We start from the raw sequence: 26,413 nt of genomic DNA on the forward strand, positions 1-26,413 counted from the left end.
AGTCCATGAACCCGCAGCTCCAGCTCCAGAACCAGAGTCAGATCAAGAGCCAGACCCAGACCCTGCAGCCGCAGGTCCAGGCCTCGCTGTCCAGCTTCACGGCGTGCACGCTGCCGGCGTCCTGCCGCGCCCGCAGTCGCTTCCTCCACCTGCGGGACAGCGTGAAGAGGAGCCAGACGAAGAGCACGGCCAAGGTCAACCGGCCCCCAAAGGGGGCCAGCAGACCCCACATCCCCTGGGTGCCCTCTAACCTGAACAAGGTACCCGTACCCCCCATGGTGTGCCCCCACCTGAAGGTATCCGGTTCGGGCGGAGGGGGTGTTTGGTCGGGAGTGGGGGGTGCCGGCGGATCGATCGAGTGTGTCCTTTTGTAGTTCCCCAACACGTTTGTAGTGTTCGACGATGGTTGTGTTGTTTTCAGTTGTTGTTTGTCACTTGCTTGGAGCTTGTTTGGCTCAACTGGCACGGAGTATGGAGGGGTCCCCCCCCCCATGCTGAGAAGTGTATGCGCTGTATGGTACTGTGCAGTACTGTGGTTATAGATGGCGTCCATTAAACGCCTTTAGTGTTTGGTTGAGGAACTGGAACTCACTACTGTTGAGCTGCTGTCTGGTGAGGAAATGTTCCAGAAGGAAACTGATATGGGGATGTCCTTTGCCCGGGGTCACAGAGTGGTGTGGGTAGCGTGGTCTGAATGGACGGATGGATGGTTGGTGGTCAACATTCACAGTTTTCATCATGGAGAGTCGATGTGAATCAGAGATGGGTAACTATGTTCGCACGGTATACATGAGTTCACGCTATACATCCATGCACATGTCGTACACACGCGTATCTCATCAGAGAAACATTTGACCCATATATATAATATCAGTTTACAAAATGTATTTAATATTTAGACAATATTTATTAACAATATGGTCAAGTCCAAAAACCTTGGCAACTCTGTGGACAATTCCAATGCAATTGTCTGTTTGCGTGGTTGTTGTGGCGTTGTAGTGTATTCACTGCAGACGCAATTAAAGCTTTGTGAGCAGTGTCCAGAACTAGGCCTGCTGGATCAATACTGTCGATCAGGCTGGCCTAATTTTAGCAGCGTTTGGTTTTCTATGGAGGGTCAGAGGTAAGAGAAATGGAGATGGTGATGGGGGTGATGCAGATGACGCTTGATGGGTGTGGATGTCAAGCTTTGGGGAGATGGTGGAGGTGCTGTTGATGTGTTGGTTTTGTGTTGGTGTGTGTGGAGCTTGGTGGATGGGGGGGGTGGTGGTGGTAGTGGAGTCTCCTCCACTTCCTCTTCTGCTTGTGTAACATAGGTCGGAGTGGGAGAGGTCCCAGTTTGACCGCAGGCCTGCTGCTGGTGACCCTGTATTGATCCAGTTCAGCCCAGTCCAGCGCCGGTTTGGGATGGACTATGGATGTTTGTCTATGTGTCGCTAGTTCTGCTTGTGAAGTTACAAACTGCCTACAAGAAGCAAGGGTTTGACTTCCAAGAGTTTTTAATTCAACTTTATGAATTAATTAGCTTTATAAATTAATTACTACAATGTTTTCAACTGGGAACTCACATAACATAATCAGAATGTAAGACAACTATGCTAGTGCTTAACACCATGTGAGTGCTGAATACTTTGCTAGTGCTGAACAGGATACTAGTGCTAAACACCATGCTAGTTCTGAACACCATGAACGTTCTGAACATGATGCTAGTTCTGAAAGAGATGCTACCGTTGAACACGATGCTAAACACCATGCTAGTGCTAAACGTGATGCTGGAGCTGATCACGATGATAGTGCTGAACACGATGCTAGTGTTAAATACTTTATGTAGGCACTAGCCTGGTGTTGTGCATTGATGGCTATGACATGACATCACACATGGGTACGGCAGCCTTTCATGTATGATATCGCCATAACGCTGAGAATACATAGCGGTTGAAAAGTTTTAAAACCCCTTTGACCTTCTGGAGGAGAGAGAGAGAGAGCGAGAGAGAGAGAGAGAGACCTTTCAACAGATAAAAACAAAAAGGGCAACTGTCTAACGACCCCAACACACACACCACCCTCAGTCTCAATGGTACTAGGTACACAAGGCAGACGTGTATTAAGGACCAAAAAACCTCATCTCTTCTAGTGACGGTGGGGGGGAGGGATTTAATAAGGGACTGTTCATATTGGGTCATACAAGCTGTCAATCATTTGAGGCGGTGCTGTTCAATCACGGGCTGTCAGTATCTCTCTCTCTCTCTCTCTCTCTCTCTCTCTCTCTCTCTCTCTCTCTCTCTCTCTCTCTCTCTCTCTCTCTCTCTCTCTCTCTCTCCTGGGAGAGGAGGAACGGCCACAGCAGATGGAGTAGAAACCAGAACCTGAATGTACACACACTAACATGCTCACGCACACTCATCCAAGTAGACACACACACACACACACACTCTCCCTCTCACTCATCCACTGTGATGCTGCTGTGTGTTGCCATGTGTGTGTGTGACCTCTGACCCGGTGACCCTGCCGTTGTTCAGCAGGCAGAGGGAGCCCTGCCCCCATCCCCCATAATCCCCGTGGTCCCCGTGTCGCCCGTCCCGGCCGAGAGCAGCACCCATCAGCCACCTCAGGTTCACCTCCTCCTCATCGGCACCACCGCTCGTCTGCACGCGCTCCTCGCCTCCTCCCCTCCACCTCTCTCACCCCTCCTCCTCCTCCTCCTCCTCCTCTCTTCCCTCTTCTCCTCCTCCTCTCTCCTCACCTCCTGCTCCTCTCTCCCCTCTTCTCACCCTCTGTTGTCACATCTACTCTTTTCTCCCCTCTGGTCTTCCTCTGGTCTCTCTCTCCCCTCCTCTCCCTCCTCTTTCTTCTCCGGTTTCCTCTCTTCTCTCTCCCCTCCTCTTCCTCCTCTCCTCTATCTTCTCCTGCTTCCTCTCTTCTCTCCCCCCTCCTCTCCCTTCTCTATTCCTCCATCTTCTCCTGCGCAGCTCTCCTCAACTCCTCTTTTCCATGTCTTTCCCTCCTATTTTCCCCTTCTCTCTCTTCTCATATCCTGGCCCACTATCGTCTCTTCTCCTCGGCTCCTCCCCTCTTCTCCTTCATCATTCCCTCTGCACCTCCATCGCTCCTTCCTTTCTCTTCTCTTTGACAGTTTTCTTCCATTGCTCATGTTTTCCTGTTCTCTGCCCTCTTCTCCTTCCCTGCTCCTCTGTCTCTCCTCTCCCCTACACCCTTCTCCTCCTGGCCCTCCTCACCTTGTCTCCTCTGCTCTCCTCTCCATCTTCTCTCCTCTCCCAACTTCTCTGCTCATCTCCCTGTCCTTACACATCCACATCATCATGCTGCTGTTGTTGTTTTAGAGAGAGAGAGCGAGAGAGAAAGAAAGAGAGAGGGAGAGAGACTCATCCCATCCCTCCATCCATCTCCTCCACCTGTCTGACTGGGTCGGCTGGCACAATATAACATTACAACACGCCACCAGTACATCACTACAGCGCAGTGCTTACTGCTGTGCTGAAGGGTGCGGTCAGAAGACATGGTCCAGGTCCCGGTCTCTGGGTCCATCTAGTCCTATTAAAGACCCCCTTATTTACCAGCAGCTGCTAGATGGATAGAGATGACTACCAGTTTGAACAGTCTACTGGGAGGGCTGGGATCCATGAATCATACATCTGGGTGGACACTCCCACGTATGATGTCAGTAATGGGTCAATTTGGAAATGGCTGATATTTAATCACATCTCAGTTTTAATCACGCCTGGGGCTATATTTCTAATATATAGAAATATATGAAGGTGATGAAGGTGAAGCCGATAGATTACGAAAAATATATATATTTATGCGCGATTAGCCGATAGCCAAACATTAGCCGATGAAAAGCAGAATGTTTCCACTATGACATGATTTGTTGTTGTGTTATTGGATAAGAGTTGTTTATGTTGTTTTGATTTAATTTCATTCCGGGTTGTATTTTTATTGGAGGAATGTTATTTCTCTGGCAGCATTGTTTCCATACATTCTTGTCAATAAATCTTATTGAATAGAGAGAGTGTAAGAGGGAGAGAGACATACAGAGCTAGGGAGAGAGTCACACAGATAGAGCTAGTGAGAGAGTGGGAGAGCGACACAGACAGAGAGAGATAGAGTAGGTACATAAAGTGAGAGAAAGGGAGGGTAGAGAGATATAGAGAGAGGGAGGATAGATAGAGAGAGAGAGAGAGACACGCATATAGTGAGAGAGAGAGAGAGAGGGAGGGTAGAGAGACACACAGACAGAGAGAGATACATATAGTGAGAGAGATAGAGGGAGGGTAGAGAGACACACAGACAGAGAGAGATACATATAGTGAGAGAGAGAGAGAGGGAGGGTAGAGAGACACAGAGAGAGAGAGATACATATAATGAGAGAGGGAGGGTAGAGAGACACACAGACAGAGAGAGATACATATAGTGAGAGAGGGAGGGTAGAGAGACAGAGAGAGAGAGCTTCTCAGTGTGATGGGCCGTACCCATCTCAGGGTCTCCAGTTAAGCTCCTGCTTCCGTTCTTCCCGGTCCTCCATCCGCTGATCTCCATGACGACCGTAAGTCCCGCACCCGCATCCCACGAGCAGAGGACTTCCTGAGGATGAGGATGTTGATGAAGACGATGATGATGGGATATAGCAGGGGAGATGTTTTGTAACACTGTGTGTGTGTGTGTGTGTGTGTGTGTGTGTGTGTGTGTGTGTGTGTGTGTGTGTGTGTGTGTGTGTGTGTGTGTGTGTGTGTGTGTGTGTGTGTGTGTGTGTGTAGGCTAACCCTCCTCCCGTCGTGGTGAACACGGACAGCCTGGACACGCCTCCATATGTGAGTACATTGGCACGCATACACATTTCATACAGACACATATATACACACCGCCGACATAAATACGTATCTCATCCGCGCACACACACACACACACACACACACACACACACACACACACACACACACACACACACACACACACACACACACACACAAATCATATTTTTATGTGTGTATGCATTCGGCATATCAGTGCGAGTGTGTGTGTGCAGACCCTTCCTCTGTAAATCAGTGTGTGTGGACAGCCCCCAGTCCCCTGGAGAAGACAGATGCACCCCCCTCCCTCTCCTCCCTGGCTGATTATATTTCCCAGGGGTCTTGGGGAGGGGTGGGGGGGGAGCCATTAATCTGGTCACTCTCAGTGTCACACTCTCTGCTGCAGTCTGGACACACACACACAAACAGACACAGACACACACATACACGGTCACATATAAAACACACACACACACACACACACACACACGCACATCACACACATATGCAACACGCACATACATCAGCATATACGTATACAACGCATACACAACATACGCATATATACAACACACACAGACAGACACACATGCATGTATACAACACAAACATACAAACACACACACAGGGCAAACCTCCAGGCCACCAGCTGTTGGCCTGGTCGTCCCCCCGGTCCCTAGGAGCAGGAAGCCCAGCTGGTCCGCAGTCCGCTGGGCCTGGCTCCGCTACGGCACCAGGTCTCTGGAGCCATAGCGCCGGGACATTCAGTTCTGACAGCATGTCGTCCGCCCTACTGGTTCATGTTCAGGAGATCTGCTGGGGCTGGACCAGAGAGGAGTGTGTGTGTGTGTGTGTGTGTGTGTGTGTGTGTGTGTGTGTGTGTGTGTGTGTGTGTGTGTGTGTGTGTGTGTGTGTGTGTGTGTGTGTGTGTGTGTGTGTGTGTGTGTGTGTGTGTGTGTGTGTGTGTGTGTGTACGCTATGCATGTATTTGGGTGTTTATGGTAGACGGTTTTGGACAGGTTTTGTTGTCTTGTCTTCCAGGTGAACGGAACAGAAGCGGATTATGAATACGAGGAGATAACGTTGGAAAGAGTGAGTACTGCCAAAAATGACAACAAAATGTGTGTTTAAAACCTATTTCAGTGTGCTGGTGGAAGTCTGTCACTGCCCTATAAGGTGTTGCGTCTGAGGTCCTGAGCGACTGAAAACTCCTGTCCACACACCACTGCAGCCAGTGTACCCAGACGCTCCTTTACTGACCTGCTGCGGTAAGAACAAGGGTATATGACGAACGGGACCCTGCCCAGGGGCATATTGAGGGTCAGCACCCTCAATATTAACCAGCCCATGCCACCAGCCCACACTGCAGAACACGGGAGTGCAGCCGGAAAAAGCTAAAGCGGGATTTATAGTCGCCGTCAGGGTGTGACGTTGGTGTGGAGGCGCAGTTGGTTGGCACTCTGCCTTAGGCGCTTTACAATGTCTGAGGTGTGCGCCATGCGCCACGTCACCCCGTGACCCGTACACCAGAGCTGCCTCGACGTCACCTCTGGCTTACCACGGCTCGGGCAGTTCACGTCCCGGCTCATCCATGGCTATCCATTAGGTTTAAGTCTGGGGACCGGACCGGGGTGACTCTGATCCCCATTGACCAACAATCTGACGAACCCAGATACTTGGACCACTCCCATTGCCGTCCGAGGGCGATGCACTGGTGGTATACACAGTGGGGTTAAGACTGCTCGTTCAAACCCAGAATACAGCTTTGGTTATCAGTTCCTGTTTGGAACACGCACACTAGAGAGGGCGAGCAATCACTGCAGTCGGTGTTCAGGATAGACTCCTGCTCCTGTGCTGCTACACTGCTATACCGCGCCGTTGTGTTGAGTATCCTGAACCCCCCCCCCCCCCCACTCCTGGAAGAGCACCTCTCTCCCAACATGTTATTAAAGAAGATTCAGGGCTTTGATCAGTGGTTTGAGCGCGGGGATGAAATGTGTGCAGGATGCATGGTGATTTAGTGAGCCCTTCAGCACGCCGTGAGGCTGCTGCACTGGGACCTGCTGTTTATGCCTCCGCACTAAACCATGTTCTGCTGTCATGCGCACACGTAAGCGCGCGCACGGGGCTCCAACACGCACACTTAATATACACTAGAGCCATTTTTGTATTTGTTTCATAATCCGCCCGAGGTGTTTATTCTTCAGATTATGCTGAAAGTAAGGTTATGATTTTTTTTATTCCATGTTGACCTAATTTTTATGTTGTTGTTTTTTTGTTTTTTTTATCAAGACAGTGCATGCAACAAAACAGCTCTCTGTGTGTGTGTGTGTGTGTGTGTGTGTGTGTGTGTGTGTGTGTGTGTGTGTGTGTGTGTGTGTTGGTTCTGGGGAACCATGTGGTTCTGCATGGTGCTAAGTGTTTCTGGGGGACAGTCTGACCCTGTGGGACGGTCCTGTCTGCAGGGTAACTCTGGGCTGGGCTTCAGCATCGCTGGAGGGACCGATAATCCCCACATAGGGGAGGACCCCAGCATCTTCATCACCAAGGTGATCCCTGGAGGAGCGGCGGCCCAGGACGGGCGGCTCAGGTGAGTACCCACAAACACTCACCCACTCACTCACTCACTCACTCACTACACATATACACACACACAGTCCTGCCATCAGACAACTACAATCACCAAACCTGCACACACACACGTTGCCATGCACAGGTACTCACACACCAACACACAAAACACACACACATTTGTTAAAGTGTCTTCGCTCAGCTGGTTTGTTCAAGCACCTGGTATAACACATAGGAATGAAACTGGGTCAACAGCTTGTACAATTGATGGCCTGTTGTCATGCATTTTCTGCTGACAGTTAAGAGTAATGCCCTGTTTTTACTCTTTTTTTAAAGTGTTTTCTGCTATATCAAACATACCCTGTTTTTCAATGTTGTTGTTGTGTTGTTGGTCGTCAGGTGAGTGTGTTGTTGTGGTGTTGCTATGGTGCTGATATCTCTCTGGGTTATTAATGAGCAGACAGTTCGCTACACCTGATCCAGGTACTGACAGACAGTCTGTTCCTGGGCAGCACAAGGCTGTTCACATGGACAGGTGCTCCCATAGACCGACCCCACACACACACACACACACACACACACACACACACACACACACACACACACACACACACACACACACACACACACACACACACACACACAGACACAGACACAACCCCACACAGACACACACACAACCCCACACACACAGACACAACCCCACACAGACACACACACAACCCCACACACACACACACACAACCCCACACACACACGTATACAACCCCACACACACAAGTATACACACACACACACACTCTTTCGGCAAACTGAGATAAACCTGTGTGTGCGCTGTAAGGTAATGAAACATAATGGATTTCCCCCTCATGCTAATGGAATACCTATTTAAGTGTGCGTCCTGGAATTAGCTTGGAACGATGGCATGTCAATAATCTAGAGTTGAATGCATCGAGTGCAGCGGTGAAAGTAGCATCTCAACCTAGCTGGAGTGCTAAGTGCCAAAGTATCTTATATTCAAGTGCAGGGCATGATCGGTACACACCCACGTGTGTCGTGTCTCAGTCAGTGCTAACGTGTGTGTGTGTGTGTGTGTGTGTGTGTGTGTGTGTGTGTGTGTGTGTGTGTGTGTGTGTGTGTGTGTGTGTGTGTGTGTGTGTGTGTGTGTGTGTGTGTGTGTGTGTGTGTGTGTGTCTGTCTCAGGGTCAACGACGTGATCCTGCGTGTGAACGACGTGAACGTGTGCGACGTGACGCACAGCCGCGCGGTGGAGGCGCTGAAGGAGGCGGGCTCTCTGGTCCCGCTCTACGTCCGCCGCAGGAAGCCCCAGTCGGACAAACTGATGGAGCTGAAGCTGGTGAAGGGCCCCAAAGGTACCCCCCACCCTGGTAGACCTAGCTGATACTGATAATGAACCCTTAAGATGCTCAATGTATACCCTTAATCTACCTAGAATGTATACGCTGAAACTAGCTGGTATGCGTCCTCAGCTGTGTCCTAACACCCAGTCCATACACACTGGTTACGTACTGTCCATCTGCCCAGTATGTGCCCAGAGAACACCCCGTTTTATGAAGTAGTTGAAGGAACCCTTCTAAGTCTCCAGTGCTCTCCTGATGCACAACACGAAGCAAACCGTGATGTTATCTAAGAGCTGATTGGTCCGAGTTGGCACAGAGAGCAGCGTCTAGAAGCTTCTAATCAGCGTACAGTGAGCGATCTCTGCCTCTGCCAAGACGCTTGAGCGAAAATCCCTCTGGGCCTTCTGAATATTCACCTAAGACACCCAGACGCGAGAACAAAGCCCCGGTTTCCAAGGAAACACGATAAAATATGCTTTGTCTGCCGAGTCTTTTTTTTTTTTTTCCCCCGCACTTCGTACCGATGTTAAATTGTTAATGATGTTATTAATAGCGTCTTCTCGAAGCCTCAGAAGAAGCAGCTACTGTTTGTTTGGGTCCTGTGGAGATGGAGCTAATGTGTTACACACCCCCCCCCCCCCCCCCCCCCCTCTTGGGACTTGGTCTCTCCCCAGGTCTGGGCTTCAGTATAGCAGGGGGAGTGGGGAACCAGCACATCCCGGGGGACAACAGCATCTACGTCACCAAGATCATCGAGGGCGGGGCCGCGCATAAAGACGGCCGCCTGCAGATCGGAGACAAACTCCTAGCGGTGAGTCTCTGCTTCCTCTCTGTAAGGGAAGGCTGAGCGTGCACTTCCTGTCTGTAAGGGAAGGGTGATGGTGTCCTTCCTGTCTGTAAGGGAAGGCTGAGCGTGCACTTCCTGTCTGTAAGAGAAGGGTGATGGTGTACTTCCTGTCTATAAGGGAACATTGATGTTGTACTTCCTGTCTGTGAGGGATGGTTGAGTATGTACTTCCTGTTAGTAAGGTCTTTAAGAAAATGGTGTATACTTCCTGTCTGTCGGGAAAGGAATGTACTTCCTCTCCTCCTCTTGACTTGATGCATCCATCTATAAAACTGAGTGTGTGAAATGTATAATATGTACAATTCTGTATGTTCTCTTACACTGAGATTTTAGGAGACATGTATTGAATGAACTTCCAGCGGTGCATATTTACATTCAGGTGTATTTAGTATGTTCTTAAAATGAATCCATTTGAAAACCCTTGTAAATAAGACCATGGCTCCACGACAACAACTCCACCACCACGACAAAGTCACCCAGGAACCGGCCCGGGAGCGCCGGTTCCCGTGTGACTTTTAGTGCTCTGTAGCGTGGTCTGTGAGCCTCCCGGTCTCGTCTCCAGGTGAACGGCGCCTTCCTGGAGGAGGTGACCCACGAGCACGCCGTCACGGCCCTGAAGAACACCCCGGACGTGGTCTACCTGAAGGTGGCCAAGCCCCACAGCGTGTTCATGAACGAGACCTTCGCCCCGCCAGACATCACCAACTGTGAGTGGACCTCCGCTTTCCCCGGGCCTCTGAAAACAGGACTTCAAACAGGCACCCTTGCTCCGGTAACGGAGCCCTTGTTGGGTGGTGGCCAGGCAGAAAGTACAGTACAAATTAAAAAGGGATATCCAAAAATAGGAAAAAAATACCAAAATTATATCTACGTATCCAAAATGATTAGTAGCAACGTTAACATAAATGAAGGCGAACATGTTGCTGTTAATTAGCGGTGGTATGGAAAGCCCTTTATATATGGGTCATTCAGGAGGTCGGGAGATTTAGATCCCAGCTCTGGTTGGCTTGTCTTCCAACGACCTCCCGGTAATCAGGGCGTCCAGCGGGGACAGGACTTAGCGCTCCCTGCGGTGTCTTAACCGAATCACAGGGCTCAGAGTGAAGACAAGCAGACTGGTATTACAGTCTGAACCACGGGGTGGAGGGCTAAGGGTCCGGTCAAGATACCCGACACCACTCCAAGAGCACTCAGGTTCTCACCAATAACTGTGGAGGCACTTTGACGTTGTTCTGTACAATGAGTGACCTGCTTCCTCTGATCGCTCTCTCTCTCCTCTCTTTCTATATGCACGTCCATCTCTCTTGTTCTTGTTCTATCACTTTTCCTCTCTCTCTCTTTCCTTCTGTCTCTCCCCATCGCTCTCTTTCTTCTTCTGTCTCCGGTCGCCCTCCCTCTCCTCTCCTCACTTTATGTCTGTTCTCTCTCATTCTATCTGGTCTCTCCCTCTTTCTATCTTCTCTCTCGCTCTCTCTCTCTCTCTCTCTCGCTCTCTCTCTCTCTCTCTCGCTCTCTCGCTCTTGCTCTCTCAGCCTACTCCACACACATGGAGAACCATATCAGCCCCCCCGCCCTCCTGGGACAGCCCCCGCCTCCAGCCCCCTCGGGGAGCTACTCCCCCACACCCAAGAGCATGCTGGGAGACGATGATGTCACCAGGTGAGCCCAATGTCATCCGTCAGTCAGGGAGGGCAGAGAGAGAGATGGAGGGATGATTGAGTGAGGGATGATGGATGGATGATGGAGGGATGATGGATGGAGGAATGGAAGGATGATAGAAGGATGATGGATGGATGATGGATGGAGGGATGATAAGGGATGGAGGGGTGATAGATGGAAAGATGTCTGGATGGATGGATGATGGATAGAAGGATGATAGATAGATGTGGACAAGCTCCCCTACCTGTCTGTCTCTCTATTTCTCTGTGCCAGCACTTAGCACTGAGTGGTTAGAAGGGGCTGAGTGAGTGTCTGTGTGCAGCCACAGCACACTCTAGTGTGTCCACCATGGCATTACACCCCAACACCAACCCTACATGGTCAGATAATACGACAGATTGATGGAGGGATGACGGAGAAGTGACCGAATGAGGGATTTGTGACATACTAGTATCATGCTGACGGTGGTGGGAGATCAACGTGATTGAGTCTTTGGTCTATAGTCCAGATGATGGACAGCTGGGCGGTGTTGTCCTGACCAATAGGGAGCCCAGGAAGGTGGTCCTCCACCGAGGAGCGACGGGGCTGGGCTTCAACATCGTGGGAGGAGAGGACGGAGAGGGCATCTTCATCTCCTTCATCCTCGCAGGAGGACCGGCCGACCTGAGTGGCGAGCTGAGGAGAGGAGACCGCCTGGTGTCTGTAAGCACTGACCACACCTCAACGCCACAGGCCCTGATACCCACTGATACACAATCTGATACACACTAATACACAATCTGATGCACACTAATACACAATCTGATACCCACTGATACACAATCTGATACACACTAATACACAATCTGATACACACTAATACACAATCTGATAGGCACCTCAACACAATCTGATTGACACTAATACCCAGTAATACACAATCTGATAAATACTAATACACAATCTAATAGACACTGAGACACACTAATACACAATGATGATAAGGCTCATACACAATCTAATAGACACTAATACCCACTGATACACAATCTGATAGACACTAATACCCACTAATACACACTAATACACACTAATACACAATTGATTAGACTCCTATACACACTAATACACTATAGTACACACTAATACACTATACTATACACTGTAGTAAAACCAAATACACACTCTAATAGACACTAATACACTAAAGTACACACTAATGCACTACAGTACACACTGTAACACACACTGTCTCCAGGTGAACGGGGTGGACCTGCGCAGCGCCACTCATGAGCAGGCGGCCGCCGCCCTGAAGAACGCCGGACAGACCGTCACCATCGTGGCCCACTACAGACCGGAGGGTAGGTCCCCCTACCTGGACCCCCTGGGCTTACACACCGCCCACATCTCAACACACATTCACCTGGTCCTCATACACCTGGTCACACCTGGTCCTCATACACCTGGTCACACCTGGTCCTCATACACCTGTACACACCTGGTCCTCATACACCTGGTCACACCTGGTCCTCATACACCTGGTCACACCTGGTCCTCATACACCTGTACACACCTGGTCCTCATAGACCTGGTCACACCTGGTCCTCATACACCTGGTCACACCTGGTTCTCATACACCTGGTCCTCACACACCTGTACACACCTGGTTCTCATTCACCTGGTCACCTTGTCATCGTGTCTCCAGAGTACAGCCGCTTCGAGGCCAAGATCCATGACCTGCGGGAGCAGATGATGAGCAGCAGTATCAGCTCTGGGTCGGGCTCGCTCAGAACCAGCCAGAAGAGGACCCTCTACGTCAGGTACCAGCGCCACCGCGGCTGTCTGAGGGCCAGAGCCGCCGTCCAGTGGACATTCGTTCAGATGAGGGCCGAAAAATGAATGTGCTCTCCATGTATTGTGTTATCATACGGTATATAGTAAAGTCAATAGTAAATAATATGAATAATGGATCTTTATAATCAGTAATCTCAGTGAGGAGCCTGGACCCAGCCCCACCACCTGGGACCTGGGGCCCCAGCGCTGGGTCGTTAGACATTGTGTGACCTCATGTATGACATTGTGTGTGTGTGTGTGTGTGTCTGCCTGCGTGTGTGTGTATGTGTGTGTCTGCCTGCGTGTGTATTGGTTTGTGTGTGTGTTGGTTTGTGTGTCTGCCTGTGTGTGTGTGTGTTTCTGCCTTTGACTGTGTGTGCATGACATGGTGTGTCTCTCTGTGCAGGGCGCTGTTTGACTACGATAAAACCAAGGACTCGGGGCTGCCTAGCCAGGGGCTGAACTTTAAGTTCGGGGACATCCTCCACGTGGTCAACGCCTCGGACGATGAGTGGTGGCAGGCCCGGCAGCTCACCCCCCAGGGGGAGGCGGAGGAGGTGGGGGTCATCCCCAGCAAGAGACGGTGAGAGAGAGAGAGAGAGAGACACACACACACACACACACACACACACACACACACACACACACACACACACACACACACACACACACACACACACACACACACACACACACAGTGTCTCACACTCTTGGTTGTGTGCCCAGGGTGGAGAAGAAGGAGAGAGCGCGACTCAAAACGGTCAAGTTCAACGCCAAGTCCAGAGACCGAGGGGTGAGTCCAGAACCTCCCGTCCAGAACCTTCTGGTGAGCTAGAACACAGTCCAGACTCTAGAACACAGTCCAGACTCTAGAACACAGTCCAGACTCTAGAACACAGTCCAGACTCTAGAGCGCAGTCCAGACTCTAGAGCGCAGTCCAGACTCTAGAACACAGTCCAGACTCTAGAACGCAGTCCAGACTTTAGAACGCAGTCCAGACTCTAGAATACAGTCCAGACACCAGGATATCCTGTATCACATTCTAGAACCGTGTGTTAGAACCGGTTTCCTGCCCTGTCTGTAGATGGTATTATGTTGCAGGTCTAACAGTTGCTAGACAGCAGTAGAAAACAGTGCTCCTTATATGTATTGTTTTATAGTGTTTAAATGGTTAAATTAATTCCATTACTTTACAGTGACTGTATATATATTTTTTATTGATGTACACTTTTTAGATTTAAAACAACTGTGTAATGCCAAAAATCAAGATAACACAAAGATCCAACCATATTTGTAATTATACAAAACCAGTTTCAATCTACGCTAGTAAATTCTGAAGTGGACTGAACTGCCCCCTGCCCACCAGCAGGGGGCAGTCGTCCCAGCAGATCAACAGCATGGTGTGTGGATCGTCTTCTTCCCCCTCACCCCCCTCCCTCCTCTACTTGTACGTTTCTTCGTCATAACCCGTGTCCGGCAGCGTCTCAGCGCTCCCTGCGTGCGTTCAAACCGCCACCAGGTGGCGCACCTCGTCCTCTCGTAACCCGCGTCGCCAGACCACCGCCGCCGCTACTCTGCGCTGCGCCCCCCCCCCCCCCCCCCCTAACATGCCACTCGAGGGGAGGGGATACCAAAACATGCATGAGTGACACCCCCTCCCCCCTCGATAACGCTTGCCATTGACGTCTGACTGTCTGCTCGTGACCCCCGAACGACCCCTGTGCACCTCCACACCTCCCATGACCCTCCTCACTGACCTCCCCCCTTCCCTCTCTTTCTTGTTCCGACTCATCTCCCTAATATTTTAACTTTTTATTTGAAACTACTTTAGTTCAATCAATTTTAAGAATAGATATGTGAGATATGATTCAGTGTTCCGTGTCGTTTGAAATTCATTGTCATTGTGGGTCAAACCTGGAAACAGCTGGAAGGCTACCACTCTGGCCCCACACTATCTATCACCTGCTTTAGCCAAATTAGGTTCAAGACGGGTCTTTTGTAGAGTTGAGTTATTAATCGTAGATCTGATGGGACAGGAAGTGAACTTATAGAACTTGCAGTGAAGACCTTCAACCCATAGCCTCCGACCTGTCTCCTGCCTAAAACCACCCGACAGAACATCAACCCAGGTTCCTCCTACTCCCCATCCAACAGAACCTCAACCCAGATTCCTCCTACTCCCCATCCAACAGAACCTCAACCCAGGTTCCTCCTGTTCCCCATCCAACAGAACCTCTACCCAGGTTCCTCCTGCTCCCCATCCAACAGAACCTCTACCCAGGTTCCTCCTGCTCCCCATCCAACAGAACCTCTACCCAGGTTCCTCCTGCTCCCCATCCAACAGAACATCAACCCAGGTTCCTCCTACTCCCCATCCAACAGAACCTCAACCCAGGTTCCTCCTACTCCCCATGCAACCTAACCTAACCTAAGTCCAGGTTCTCCTCTCGTCTCTGCATGCCACCTGCACGTCATTACCCATCCCTACCTTCTCCTCCTCCTCCTCCTGCTCCACCAATGGCTCTGCTCCACCCTGAAGGAGGAGCACGTTCTAAACCTCCACCTCTCACCTTGGCTCCTCCTACCTGCCTCCGCCCTCTCACCCACCCATACTCACCTCACACCTCGCTGTAGGGCCCTCTTGCAGGCCTGCTCCAATGCATCTACACAACCATCTGAGTGCTCCATGTAGATGAGAGCTACTCAGTGTTTAGATGTTAGACGAGAGGGATTGAACTTAGCTGGCCTCTACTGGTCCTCAGGTTTGACACCAAAGGCCATTGCATCTGTAGCTATAGTAACAGGAGCCCCTTTGGAAGAACTTTTATCAGATATCTCTCCATGTGTGATTTTGCATTGGAGATTATGGTGATGATAGTTAATAAATGAAGACATAGTCAACAAAGTGAAAGCAGTGATCTAGTAGAGGTTAGATCTACTCTGGTAATCTACGTGTGACCTTCCGTCCTTCTACCTTGACTTCTCTCATGGGGGGTGGCGGTCCTTACATCATTGTCTTCCATCTCCACCTCATGTTTGTCTCCCCCTTCCCTCCCTCCCCCCGTCCCTCCCTCACTGCCTCCCCCTCCCCCCCCCACCACCAGCAGTCACTCAATGACAAGCGTAAAAAGAACCTTTTTTCACGAAAGTTTCCGTTCTACAAGAGCAAGGACGCGAGTGAGCCGGAGACCAGCGACGGGGAACGTAAGTACAGCACGCCGCGTGGGGGGGAGGGGTCGCTCGGTTCGACAACACGGCCGGGGTCAGCCACGGCAAGAGAGACGGGAGCCTCCGTCGCCACGGCAACGTCAAACCCCCCCCCCCCCCCCAAATCACTCCCACAAGTCTCTCTTAGTGACGGGAAGCCCGGAATTACAGTTGGCTCGGCTGGTTCACCTCGCGTTGATCCAAAATGGCCACCGCGTGGAGGCCAGTGTCTGCTGGTCTCTCTCTCTCTCTCTCTCTCTCTCGGTCTCTGTCTCGCTCTCTCTCTGTGGCTGACCTCCAATAACACCAGTGTCTCTTTGGCTGTTTCCTCCCATGTCTCTTATTCCACAGGACACCTCGGATGACATGCTCAACAAGAACCACAGTAAGTGTTTAACTCCTCCCCCTCTACCCGGCCACGCCCGCTGTTGGTAGACTCCGCCCCCCCCCTACCGGCCGCTGATCAAAGGACTGGTCACCAGACCTCCAAAATAAAACTGGAAGAAATCCAAAGAAGAAAAGTATACTTGCTCGGACTGGTGTATTTTATGAAAAATCATTAGCAAACCGAAATGTTTGGAGCCCTGAGTTTAAGCCCAAATATTTTCAAGCACTTCACTTCTGTCAGCTGAGCGCTGCTGGCTAGCTAGTGCTGGATCAAAACGTGTGGAAATGGAAGAAAGGTTTTTGTTTGCTCTGCTGTGTAATCATCGCTACACCTGTTTGTGTTGGCGTAGAGGAAATCTTTTTCCACTAGCCTCGCTCGCCATTTAGCGAGCTGCGACTGTGATCAATCTGGTCAGGTTCCGCTAAAGTTTGTTTAGCTAGCAACAGACACAGATAGCGGACAGCTACTGGCTAGGTGAAATAAAATAAAATAATCTAAAATAAGATGTTCTTTTATTCCCAGACAGGAAATGAGTGAGATGGTGTCACAGCAGAAAGTAGAGGATGGTAAAAGGAATTAAAGATGTTTCAAAAATAAATTTGCAAAACGTACCAAAAATATATGGTAACTGTAGCAAGATGCCTAATATGACGTATTATATTATGCAGAAATGTAAATGCGAAACGTAATTCTAAACATAGTATAAAAAGCTCAAGACACAATAGCACCATGGGGGAACATGTCCCAGACCAGGTGCTCCATGGAGGGAACGTCGAAGTTCGATTCTGGGTCATAGTAGTTGGATGTTTTAACTTTTGGTCCGTTTCTACGCTTGGTTCAGTACTAGCATGAAGCAGCGCTCAACCAGTTAATTCCTGTTCCTTGTGTCAGTATGTGTGTTTCTGTGTCATTATGTGTGTGTGGGTGGGTGTGTTTTTCACTGTCAGGAAGTATGTGTAGGTGTGTGTTTCAGTATCAGGATGTATGTGTTGGTGTGTGTTTCTGTGTCTGTGTCGGTGTGTATAATGTGTGTGCTGGTGATCAGGAGGTGAAGGATAGGTCACACATCCATACCGTTAATGCTGTTCTGCTGGCAGTAAGAGCTCCATGCTGAAACCAGGACGACCTGCAGTTAAAAATGATCGCAGATCTACCCTTCAAATGACTGGTGTGGGGGTTGAACTCCTTGTGCTGCCCAGGTGTCTTTGGGGCAGGCTGCAGGGTAGTGGGTCTCACTCTGTAATGCGTTTCCGTCTTCCTCACCTGGTGTCTCTGGGTGGTGGTGATGTCATCTTACCCAGACTTTGTGTCTTTATTTCCTCCCTGCTTCACTACAACCTCCGCCCACCGCAGTCTTCTGGCCGGCGACGGAACGATGCAATGCATTGTGGGATTTTTTTTTGAACGGGGGAAACTTTCCTCCACCCCCTGACCGTGTTGTTGTTTTCTTTGTTTTTGTTTTTGTTTGTTTGTTGTGAATCCAGACCATGTGACGTCTAACGCCAGCGATAGTGAGAGTAGCTACCGTAAGTTTTCTCCCACCAAACCGTTGACTAACTCTACTGGCTGTTAACTACCAGGGACCACGGCAACGCCTGCCGGCCCCTTAAAACTAACTAATGGTCTGAGCCCTAAGGCTCCTAAGTGGATGAGTATGTCGGCGTCTGTGAATCAGCGGCAGCAGGCTAGATTGATGCTAATGCTAACCACTAACCGATGGCTCTCACCAGGATGGCAGACGGCTTTAAGGGAAATCACAGCATGACCTGTCCTTCACCTCACACACCACTCACCCTGCAGTGCACGTCACCATCTCCCTCTGTGTGCGTGTGCGCGTGCGTGCGTGTGTGTGTGCGCGCCAAAGAGAGAATGTGTAACTGCAATGACTGGAGATTTTGCTGCTCAGGGCCATGTGTGTGTGTTATACTGTAACCTTAGTGTGTGTGTGTGTGTGTGTGTGTGTTATGCTGTAACCTGTGTGTGTGTGTGTGTGTGTGTGTGTGTGTGTGTGTGTGTGTGTGGATTGCTATAACCTCAGTGTGTGTGTGTGTGTGTTATACTGTAACCTTAGTGTGTGTGTGTGTGTGTGTGTGTGTGTGGATTATGCAGTAACCTGTGTGTGTGTGTGTGTGTGTGGATTGCTGTAACCTCAGTGTGTGTGTGTGTGTGTGTGTTATACTGTAACCTTAGTGTGTCTTGTGCTGTAACCTGTGTGTGTGTGGATTGCTGTAACCTCAGTGTGTGTTATACTGTAACCTTAGTGTGTGTGTGTGTGTGTGTTGTGCTGTAACCTGTGTGTGTGTGTGTCTTTGTTTGCTCTAAGCTCAGTGTTTGTGTGTGTGTGTGTGTGTGTGTATTGCTTTAACCTTACCGTGTGTGTGTGTGTTTGTGTGTTCCTTAGGTGGCCAGGAGGAGTACGTCCTGTCCTATGAGCCAGTCACCCAGCACGAAGGTGAGTCTGATTAGGATTTTTATAGGTATTATCTAACATACACTGGTTTGCACTTCCTGTTGCTTTAACACTGGTTTGTTGGGTAATTTCCTGTTGCTCTTACAATGGTTTGTTACAAAACGGTTATGGTGTTGTACAAACGCTGGTTTGTATGTTACTTCCTGTTGTACTGACCCTCGTTTGTCACTTCCTGGGGCACTGAGACTCTTTGGGCACTAACGCTGGTCTCCTCCCCGCCAGTCAACTACACCCGGCCGGTCATCATCCTGGGGCCCATGAAGGACCGCATCAACGACGACCTCATCTCAGAGTTCCCCGACAAGTTTGGTTCCTGCGTGCCGCGTAAGCCCCGCCCCCCGCAGCGCTAGGCCACTCCCCCTTATTACCTCATTAATCTTAGTGTCTGATTAGATTTCCAAAAGGATGAAATGTTAACTACTGGATTTTACCTCTGGGAATGTTTCCGATTGGAAGGAAGCGGCGAGGGCTCCATGTTCTGACCTGATGTTAAAAGTGGACCTCAGTGTTGTCATATTTTGATTGGGGCTCCCTCCTTGGGGGACCCACACCGCTGGTTGCCATCACGACTGCTAGGTTACTGAATACTGCTGTTCACACTCGACCCGCGCGTTAAGTGAGGGGAACTCTGAGTGTAAACGAGGTTCTGTTGTGCGGCAGACACAACGCGGCCCAAGCGGGACTATGAGGTGGACGGCCGGGATTACCACTTCATGGTGTCCCGGGAGCAGATGGAGAAGGACATCCAGGACCATAAGTTCATCGAGGCGGGCCAGTACAACAACCACCTTTACGGCACCAGCGTCCAGTCGGTCCGGCAGGTGGCCGAGAAGGTGGGACTGGGAACACACCTTAAATTTGACCCATTTCCTTATTTATTTATTAATTAATTTATAAATTTTTCAATCTGTTGTTTAAATTCATTTTTTTTATTATTGACCTACTTGGCTTTGAATCACAACTGGATTATTGTGTCTATGGTTACGGGTTGTGACGGTGTCTCTATGGTGACCAGTTCTTGGTCTAATCTCCATGGTAACGGTTGTGTTGGTGTCTCCATGGTAACGGTGGTGGTGGTGTCTCCATGGTAACGGCTGTGATGGTGTCTCCAGGGGAAACACTGTATTCTGGACGTGTCGGGGAACGCCATCAAGAGGCTGCAGCTGGCTCACCTTCATCCCATCGCTGTCTTCATCAAACCCAAGACTGTGGAGAACATCATGTAAGTGGGCGACCACAGTACTACCATTATACTACAGTAGTACACCCTGACGTACCATATTACCATAGTACTGTCATAGTACCATAATACCACCATTATACTACAGTAGTACACACTGACGCACCGTATTACCACAGTGCTGCCATAGCACCATAATACGACCATAATACTACAATACTGCACACTGTCACACAGTATGACCATTTTACTACCATAATACTTAAATAGTACATGTTGACACACAGTATAACCATAATATTACCGTAAAAACTACAATAGTAGAAACAGGACTACCATAGTACCACAACGAATGCCGGTATTGCCCTGGTACTAGCGCAGTACCCAGGGCCCTGCAGCAGTATGCAGGCCGAGGGCTGCAGCGTGACAGCCTGTCCTGGTGTGTGTTCAGGGAGATGAACAAGCGTCTGACGGAGGAGCAGGGCAGGAAGACGCTGGACCGAGCCAACAAGCTGGAGCTGGAGTTCACCGAGCATTTCACAGGTGAGACGGCGCCCCCTACGCCCCAGAGGGGGTACTGTGTCTGTGTGTAAAGGCAAGTCTAATAGTGTGTGTGTGTGTGTGTGTGTGTTCGTTCCAGCGGTGGTCCAGGGAGACACCCTGGAAGAGATCTACGACCTTGTGAAGCAGATCATCGAGGACCAGTCCGGCCCCTTCATCTGGATCCAGTCCAAGGAGAAGTTATGAGGAGCGCGCGCACACACACACGTACACACACATACACACACACACCGCTCAACTCTTTATAATTTAGCTTGTTTTTTAAAGACAACTGCTGCATATGGAAACCTCTCCTCTCTCTCTTATATACACACACATAAAGACACACACACACATACACACAGGGCCTTGCCAGAGGTCCCCCAGACTACGGTACGCTTCCATAATGTTTAAGGGAGAGGACTTTCCATTTTCTTTCCTTTATCGTTCTTGATTTTAATTAATTCTGGGGCTTTTAGCGTAACTTTAACAAAAGGGGGCGGAGTTTCACTCTCAGGAGCCAGGAAGTAAAAGAAGAAGAAGGAGGCGGAGCAAATTGGTCTCCTCCCGCACGTGGTCGCGAGGTCCTTCGTCATCTTCCTTCTGCGCTTTTTAGTTTTTAATTTTCTCTTTTTAACCTCCTTCTCCTCCACACATACACACATACACACACACACACACACACACACACACACACTCAGACTGCCCCCTGCTGGTCGTTTCTGAACAAGTGGAGCTTTAGGTGACGGACCCGGCCTCTAATACCTAACACTGTTGGCCCACTTCCCTCCTCCTGACCGTCGCTAAGGAGACGTTTCAACCCCCCGAACCCCGGACACTCCCTCCCCCGCCCCACCGGGTCAGACACATTTCACGCAAGAACAACGCTACAAGGTCAGAGGTCGCGGGATCAGAGACGAGAGAGACTCAAGTTCTGACCAGATGAGCGGGTGTATCACTGTGCAGACGACCACCCCCTCCCTCCCCCCCCCCCAGGAGCAGGTGGACGCTGGCGGAGCGGCCATTTTGTGTGATGTCTGTTTTCTTTCACCATCAAAGCGCTTCGGCGTCCCAAGTCGTTGAGGCGCTAGGAGAAGGAACCGCCATTTCCAGGCGTCCATCGCTGTGTGGGCTGCCGAACGCTGATGCAAACACAGAGATTTAAGATCCTTGTACATGAGATTCAACCCTTGGTAAACTGCCTATTTTGTTATAATAAAAGTCTATATTGAACTTGACTTGAGCACTACTACGGGATTTATTTTCTTTGCATTGTTAATCGTAAGATGAAATAGAAAGGTATAAAGATATTTGAATATGAATATATATATATTTTTCTTTTCTGTTATCACCACCGCGTCTGTCTTTTAATTTTCTTTTTTAATCGGAATAAAAAAAGTTAACAAGACAAGTTGTGGGGGTGTACTTGTGGTGTTTGCAATCAAAACAGCGTTTAACCTTTAACTTGTTTCCTTTATGAATACATACGTTTGTCTACATGCTTTGACCAGAGCTTGGGGTTACTCAACTTGTAAATACTGATGCCGCTACATTAAAGGCTGATCACCAGGTGTTCCCTAACGTTCTCATACATCACCTGTACAGGTACTATTGGCCCAGGACCCCTTGAAATGATTTGACATGTTTACATAAAAGATGCATTTTGTTCATAAATGTAGTAGTATACCCATTTGAGGTCTATATACTAACTACGTTAAATTACTTTGGGTCCATACGGTTAAAAAACAATAAATTAACACATTTAATAGCATATTTGTCACTTAACAGTCGTAGCCTTTATTACATACCTGCAAACTCATAAGGGTTGAAAAAGGTGACAGACTAAACCATTGTAGGGGGTTCTGGGGGCATCCCCCCCAGCCAAATTTAGCTATTTTAACATGTAAATGAAGCATTCTGGTGTACTCCCAGAAGAAAATAAAGGGAAAAGACAACATTTTCTTATAGTAAAAATGGCACATTTATTGTTGATTATTAAAAAAAGTAAAAAAAGATGCGCAGGTCCAAAAAAAAAGATGTGCGCGCAGGTCAATTTTTTTTTTTTTTCTATAATTTTTTTCTATAAATGTAATTTTTTTTTAAACTTTTTTTCGCGTCCTCCTTGGTCTGTTGTTGTTCTGGGATGCACTAGCTTTATTTGCACTCAGTGGCCCATCCTTGTCGGAGGCCTTCTGTACCTGTGAGGTAGAATGGAGGGGGTCCGATTTTTCTGTCTCTCATTTACTCCCGTCTCTCACTCAAACATACGCGCACACACAGCTCCAAGTTGTCTCTATACTATATTTCTGCTCCTTTCTCCCGTCATAAGAACATTACTGTATGTAACCGTGGCTATCTGTTGCGTGGCTTTCCCACTAAGATAGCTTTCTTTATAAAACATTAGTATTCATTTTTAGTGTTTATCATGTCACAGAAACCACAGTGAAATGAATCCTGTGTTTCTGTGCCCCGCTGTGATGTCGACAGCACAGAGCTCCGGTACCGTTACAGGACAGCGGTGGTTTCTTTCAGCTTGTATTGTATTCCAATTTTAGCGAAAAACACATAAGATTATCTTGAAAGAAAAAAATGTTTAAGGGTGATTATCTTTGCGTGAATTTTGGGATGACTCGTCTACCAATGACTTCAAGTTGGTTGTGTTTTAACCGGTGATTGTTGCGCCAAACTGTTTACAAAGGGACACTTGCTTGCGACGCAGCAAGCGCCTGCTAGTTCGCCTGCCGGGCGGGACCAGTACTTCCCCACATAAAGAGCTTAGACTGCAGACCCCCCCCCCCCCCCCCCCCCCCCATAGTTGTACAGAGGAGTCCACAATTACTGTTTTGATTTGGGTTTAATGACTTCCACATGAGAGCAGCAGGTGGTATTTTTAGGCATTTTCAGAGTTCATTCTCAGTAGTTCATTGTCGCAACTGGGTCCCTTCATGCATTCAGTCCAACTCCAAAATCCGAACCAATGTGTCTTTGAGTTGGAAACAGTTTTGGGTGATTCGTTCAACGCCCCTTGCGTTTAATCTGCCTCGAAGCGACGTTCACGCCGTCTTTCACGTCTCTCACCAAACTGTCCTTGAGCCGGCCGGCTTTCCTTCCCATGTCGCCGACACTCCGTGGAAGCTCGAAGGTTTCTTGTCGGATCTGCCGAACTGTGTTCGATTTAAGGACCTTGGTAGCCGCGTCTTTGCCGAACAGCTGCGCCTTAATCGCGGCGTATGCGGTCAGCTGAGCCGCCCGGCGCATGGGTCGCGACTCTGCGAGCTTCTCTACCGCATCCGACTTCTTGATGAGAGCTGAGAACAGATATCTGAATATCATCTCACCAAGGAGATCAGTCACCTGCCTGAGTGATAAACTTCTGGTGTTGTGAGATCGGGGCAGTGGAGTCCGTCTCTTCCTCTGGAAGACCCAACAACATAACATGAATCTACTTCCGGGGTATCAGGTGTAATGTATGTCAAAGTAAAAGTTTCTTGTTTGATTTGTAACTAAGGTCGACAACAACACCAAAGTTCATAATATAGTTATGTGAGGGAATGTGTGATTTTTATTTACTTTTATTAGGTGCCAAGCACAAAGTGCGAGGCAGCCTATTGAAATGTTGTTTTTGTGTTTTTTTATTCTGACACGTTTGACTTACACAGCCCAGCAAACATTTTCTCGACCTGCGTCGAAGCGAACAAGTCCAGTCGACGTCATTTCGACATGAAAACATAATCATTAGAGGAATGGTGATTTCAAGGAAGACTTATTTTAGAGTGGTGTAACCGAATAAACACTCCCAGCAAACATGTATGCATTCAACAAGTCTAAAATACGCCGGGTCACAACGTGACTTTATTTCGACCATTTGCCGACATGAAAACATATATGCCGCTACGGAAATGGTGATTTCGAGGAAAGCTTGTTTGACAGTTGTGTAACTGAATAAACACTGTTTATATCGCTATTTAACTTAACAACGATGTAACTTTGTAACATTAGTGTGAACGGTAATGTTTACACATTAATAGTATTATTTAAAAGTGTTATTATTCCAAACGCAATATGCTATCATGTATATGGCCAATATAGGTGCTAAAATGTTTTATTCCAGCATTTACTCCATCCATTTAGGAACTATTTTTCCTTGCGCACCAACACGTAATCCCTCCAACGCATGCGCAGGTGATATCAGTTCGCCGTCAAGTTCGGCACTCAGCAGCATGCGGAAGTTGCAGGTGAGTTTCGAAAAGACACTGAAATTTAAAATGCAACTGTAGAGACATTACCCTTACCCTTTTATTATTTGCATGCTAAACTGTTGAATTTGAGGCCACATGGTGTATCCTCATGGATAGCGGGTTTTCGTATTTGTAATGTTACATACGAGCGGGAAGCTAGCAGGCTAACGTTAGCTTAGCCCTGAAACAGGACGCTGCTACTTCCAAGCCTCGGAGTAGCAGCGTCCCGTTTCAGGGCTAACGGTAGCTGTGTGTTCTTGAATAAAACACGGGTGGCAAAGCCCTTTCCCCGTGCATTACTCCTGTGAACTGTTAGTCAATTTTTGGACCCATTCTTCTCATTATTCATAGCGAGAGGGGTGATAGCGTCCGATGTAGCTAAATGGACTTGATGTAGCCACCAGTTAGCCCTTGAGGCTGGGGCACTGGATGGTGAGGCTGTCTTCGTCCACTGAGCCAAACACTTGTGTATTTTGGCCAGTCAAACTTCTCACTCTCACCAAACCTTGTACTGGTGTTTTCTTTCCAGCTGCTGTGAAGAGATGGAATCCCGAGGCCACAGATACAGAAATCGAAGCAGTCATGAGTTTACCTGAAACATTCACCTGCAAGGACTGGGGGGATGGGGGATTTTGGTCCCAATAAGTTTTCATTTTGTTGTTTAAAGAAGATGTAGGCCTACTTGGGTATAAATAAAATGTTTTGGATAGTGCACTTTATACCCTGAAATCTGTGTTTTGTTGAAGATTAATAGGACATGTATTAATGCTTGATTGATAGAGTATGCATAACTAAACAAAATATTATAGATGTAGCCAAATGTTGCCATCCTTTTGACGTGACCAAATGCTCTATAGGCTACATTTGGTTCTATCTATACATGTCTCATGTCGGCAAAGGGTCGAAATAAAGTCACGTTGCGACTCGACGTCTATTGGACTTGTTTACACGGTTTGAGGTAATGTTGGCTGGAATTGGTCTAATGGTTGTAAATATGTTTACAACAGATTGAGAAATGTTTAATTATCTACATGCAGCACAAGAACTGCTTGTTATAGGTTTAGTGGGTAGCTATACTGAAAACCGTAAATTGGGGCATACTACAAGGTAACTGAAATGTAGCTTAATACTATTTTTTTTTCATAATTAAGTGGGTATGTAGTGTCTTAGCAAAGTAAAAGTAAATTTCACGTAGGTTGAAATGTCGTCTATACAACGTCGAAACGACGTGGGTTGATGTCGTCTATGAGCCGTCGAAACGACGTCGGTCAAAAGACCGACGTCAGAAAAACTTTCATATCAGCCCCTCAAATCGACGTAGTTTCGACCTC

At 48.6% G+C, this 26,413-nt stretch overlaps 1 protein-coding gene across 18 annotated transcripts in view; it reads left to right on the top strand.

Annotated features, from left to right (window-relative positions):
• The window catches only part of dlg1b (discs large MAGUK scaffold protein 1b), a 65,447-nt gene extending 43,192 nt beyond the window's left edge, over positions 1-22,255 (top strand). For 2 of the 18 annotated variants that reach the window (XM_084480746.1, XM_084480750.1), the window contains 21 exons: positions 2,520-2,612; positions 4,776-4,829; positions 5,850-5,900; positions 7,274-7,398; positions 8,583-8,752; positions 9,415-9,551; positions 10,150-10,294; positions 11,120-11,246; positions 11,750-11,948; positions 12,484-12,586; positions 12,931-13,045; positions 13,465-13,641; positions 13,785-13,884; positions 16,164-16,263; positions 18,139-18,180; positions 19,056-19,106; positions 19,347-19,448; positions 19,785-19,957; positions 20,237-20,346; positions 20,756-20,847; positions 20,945-22,255. In XM_084480746.1, the coding sequence (XP_084336872.1) occupies positions 2,520-2,612; positions 4,776-4,829; positions 5,850-5,900; positions 7,274-7,398; positions 8,583-8,752; positions 9,415-9,551; positions 10,150-10,294; positions 11,120-11,246; positions 11,750-11,948; positions 12,484-12,586; positions 12,931-13,045; positions 13,465-13,641; positions 13,785-13,884; positions 16,164-16,263; positions 18,139-18,180; positions 19,056-19,106; positions 19,347-19,448; positions 19,785-19,957; positions 20,237-20,346; positions 20,756-20,847; positions 20,945-21,051 (2,373 nt within the window). In that variant the 3' untranslated portion in view covers positions 21,052-22,255. The other 16 variants (XM_084480747.1, XM_084480751.1, XM_084480756.1 and 13 more) reach the window with 15 other exon arrangements.
• The last annotated feature ends 4,158 nt before the right edge of the window (positions 22,256-26,413 follow it).

The sequence above is a fragment of the Micromesistius poutassou genome, assembly GCF_964030765.1.
Source record: "Micromesistius poutassou genome assembly, chromosome: 16".
Classification (NCBI taxonomy): Eukaryota; Metazoa; Chordata; class Actinopteri; order Gadiformes; family Gadidae; genus Micromesistius; species Micromesistius poutassou.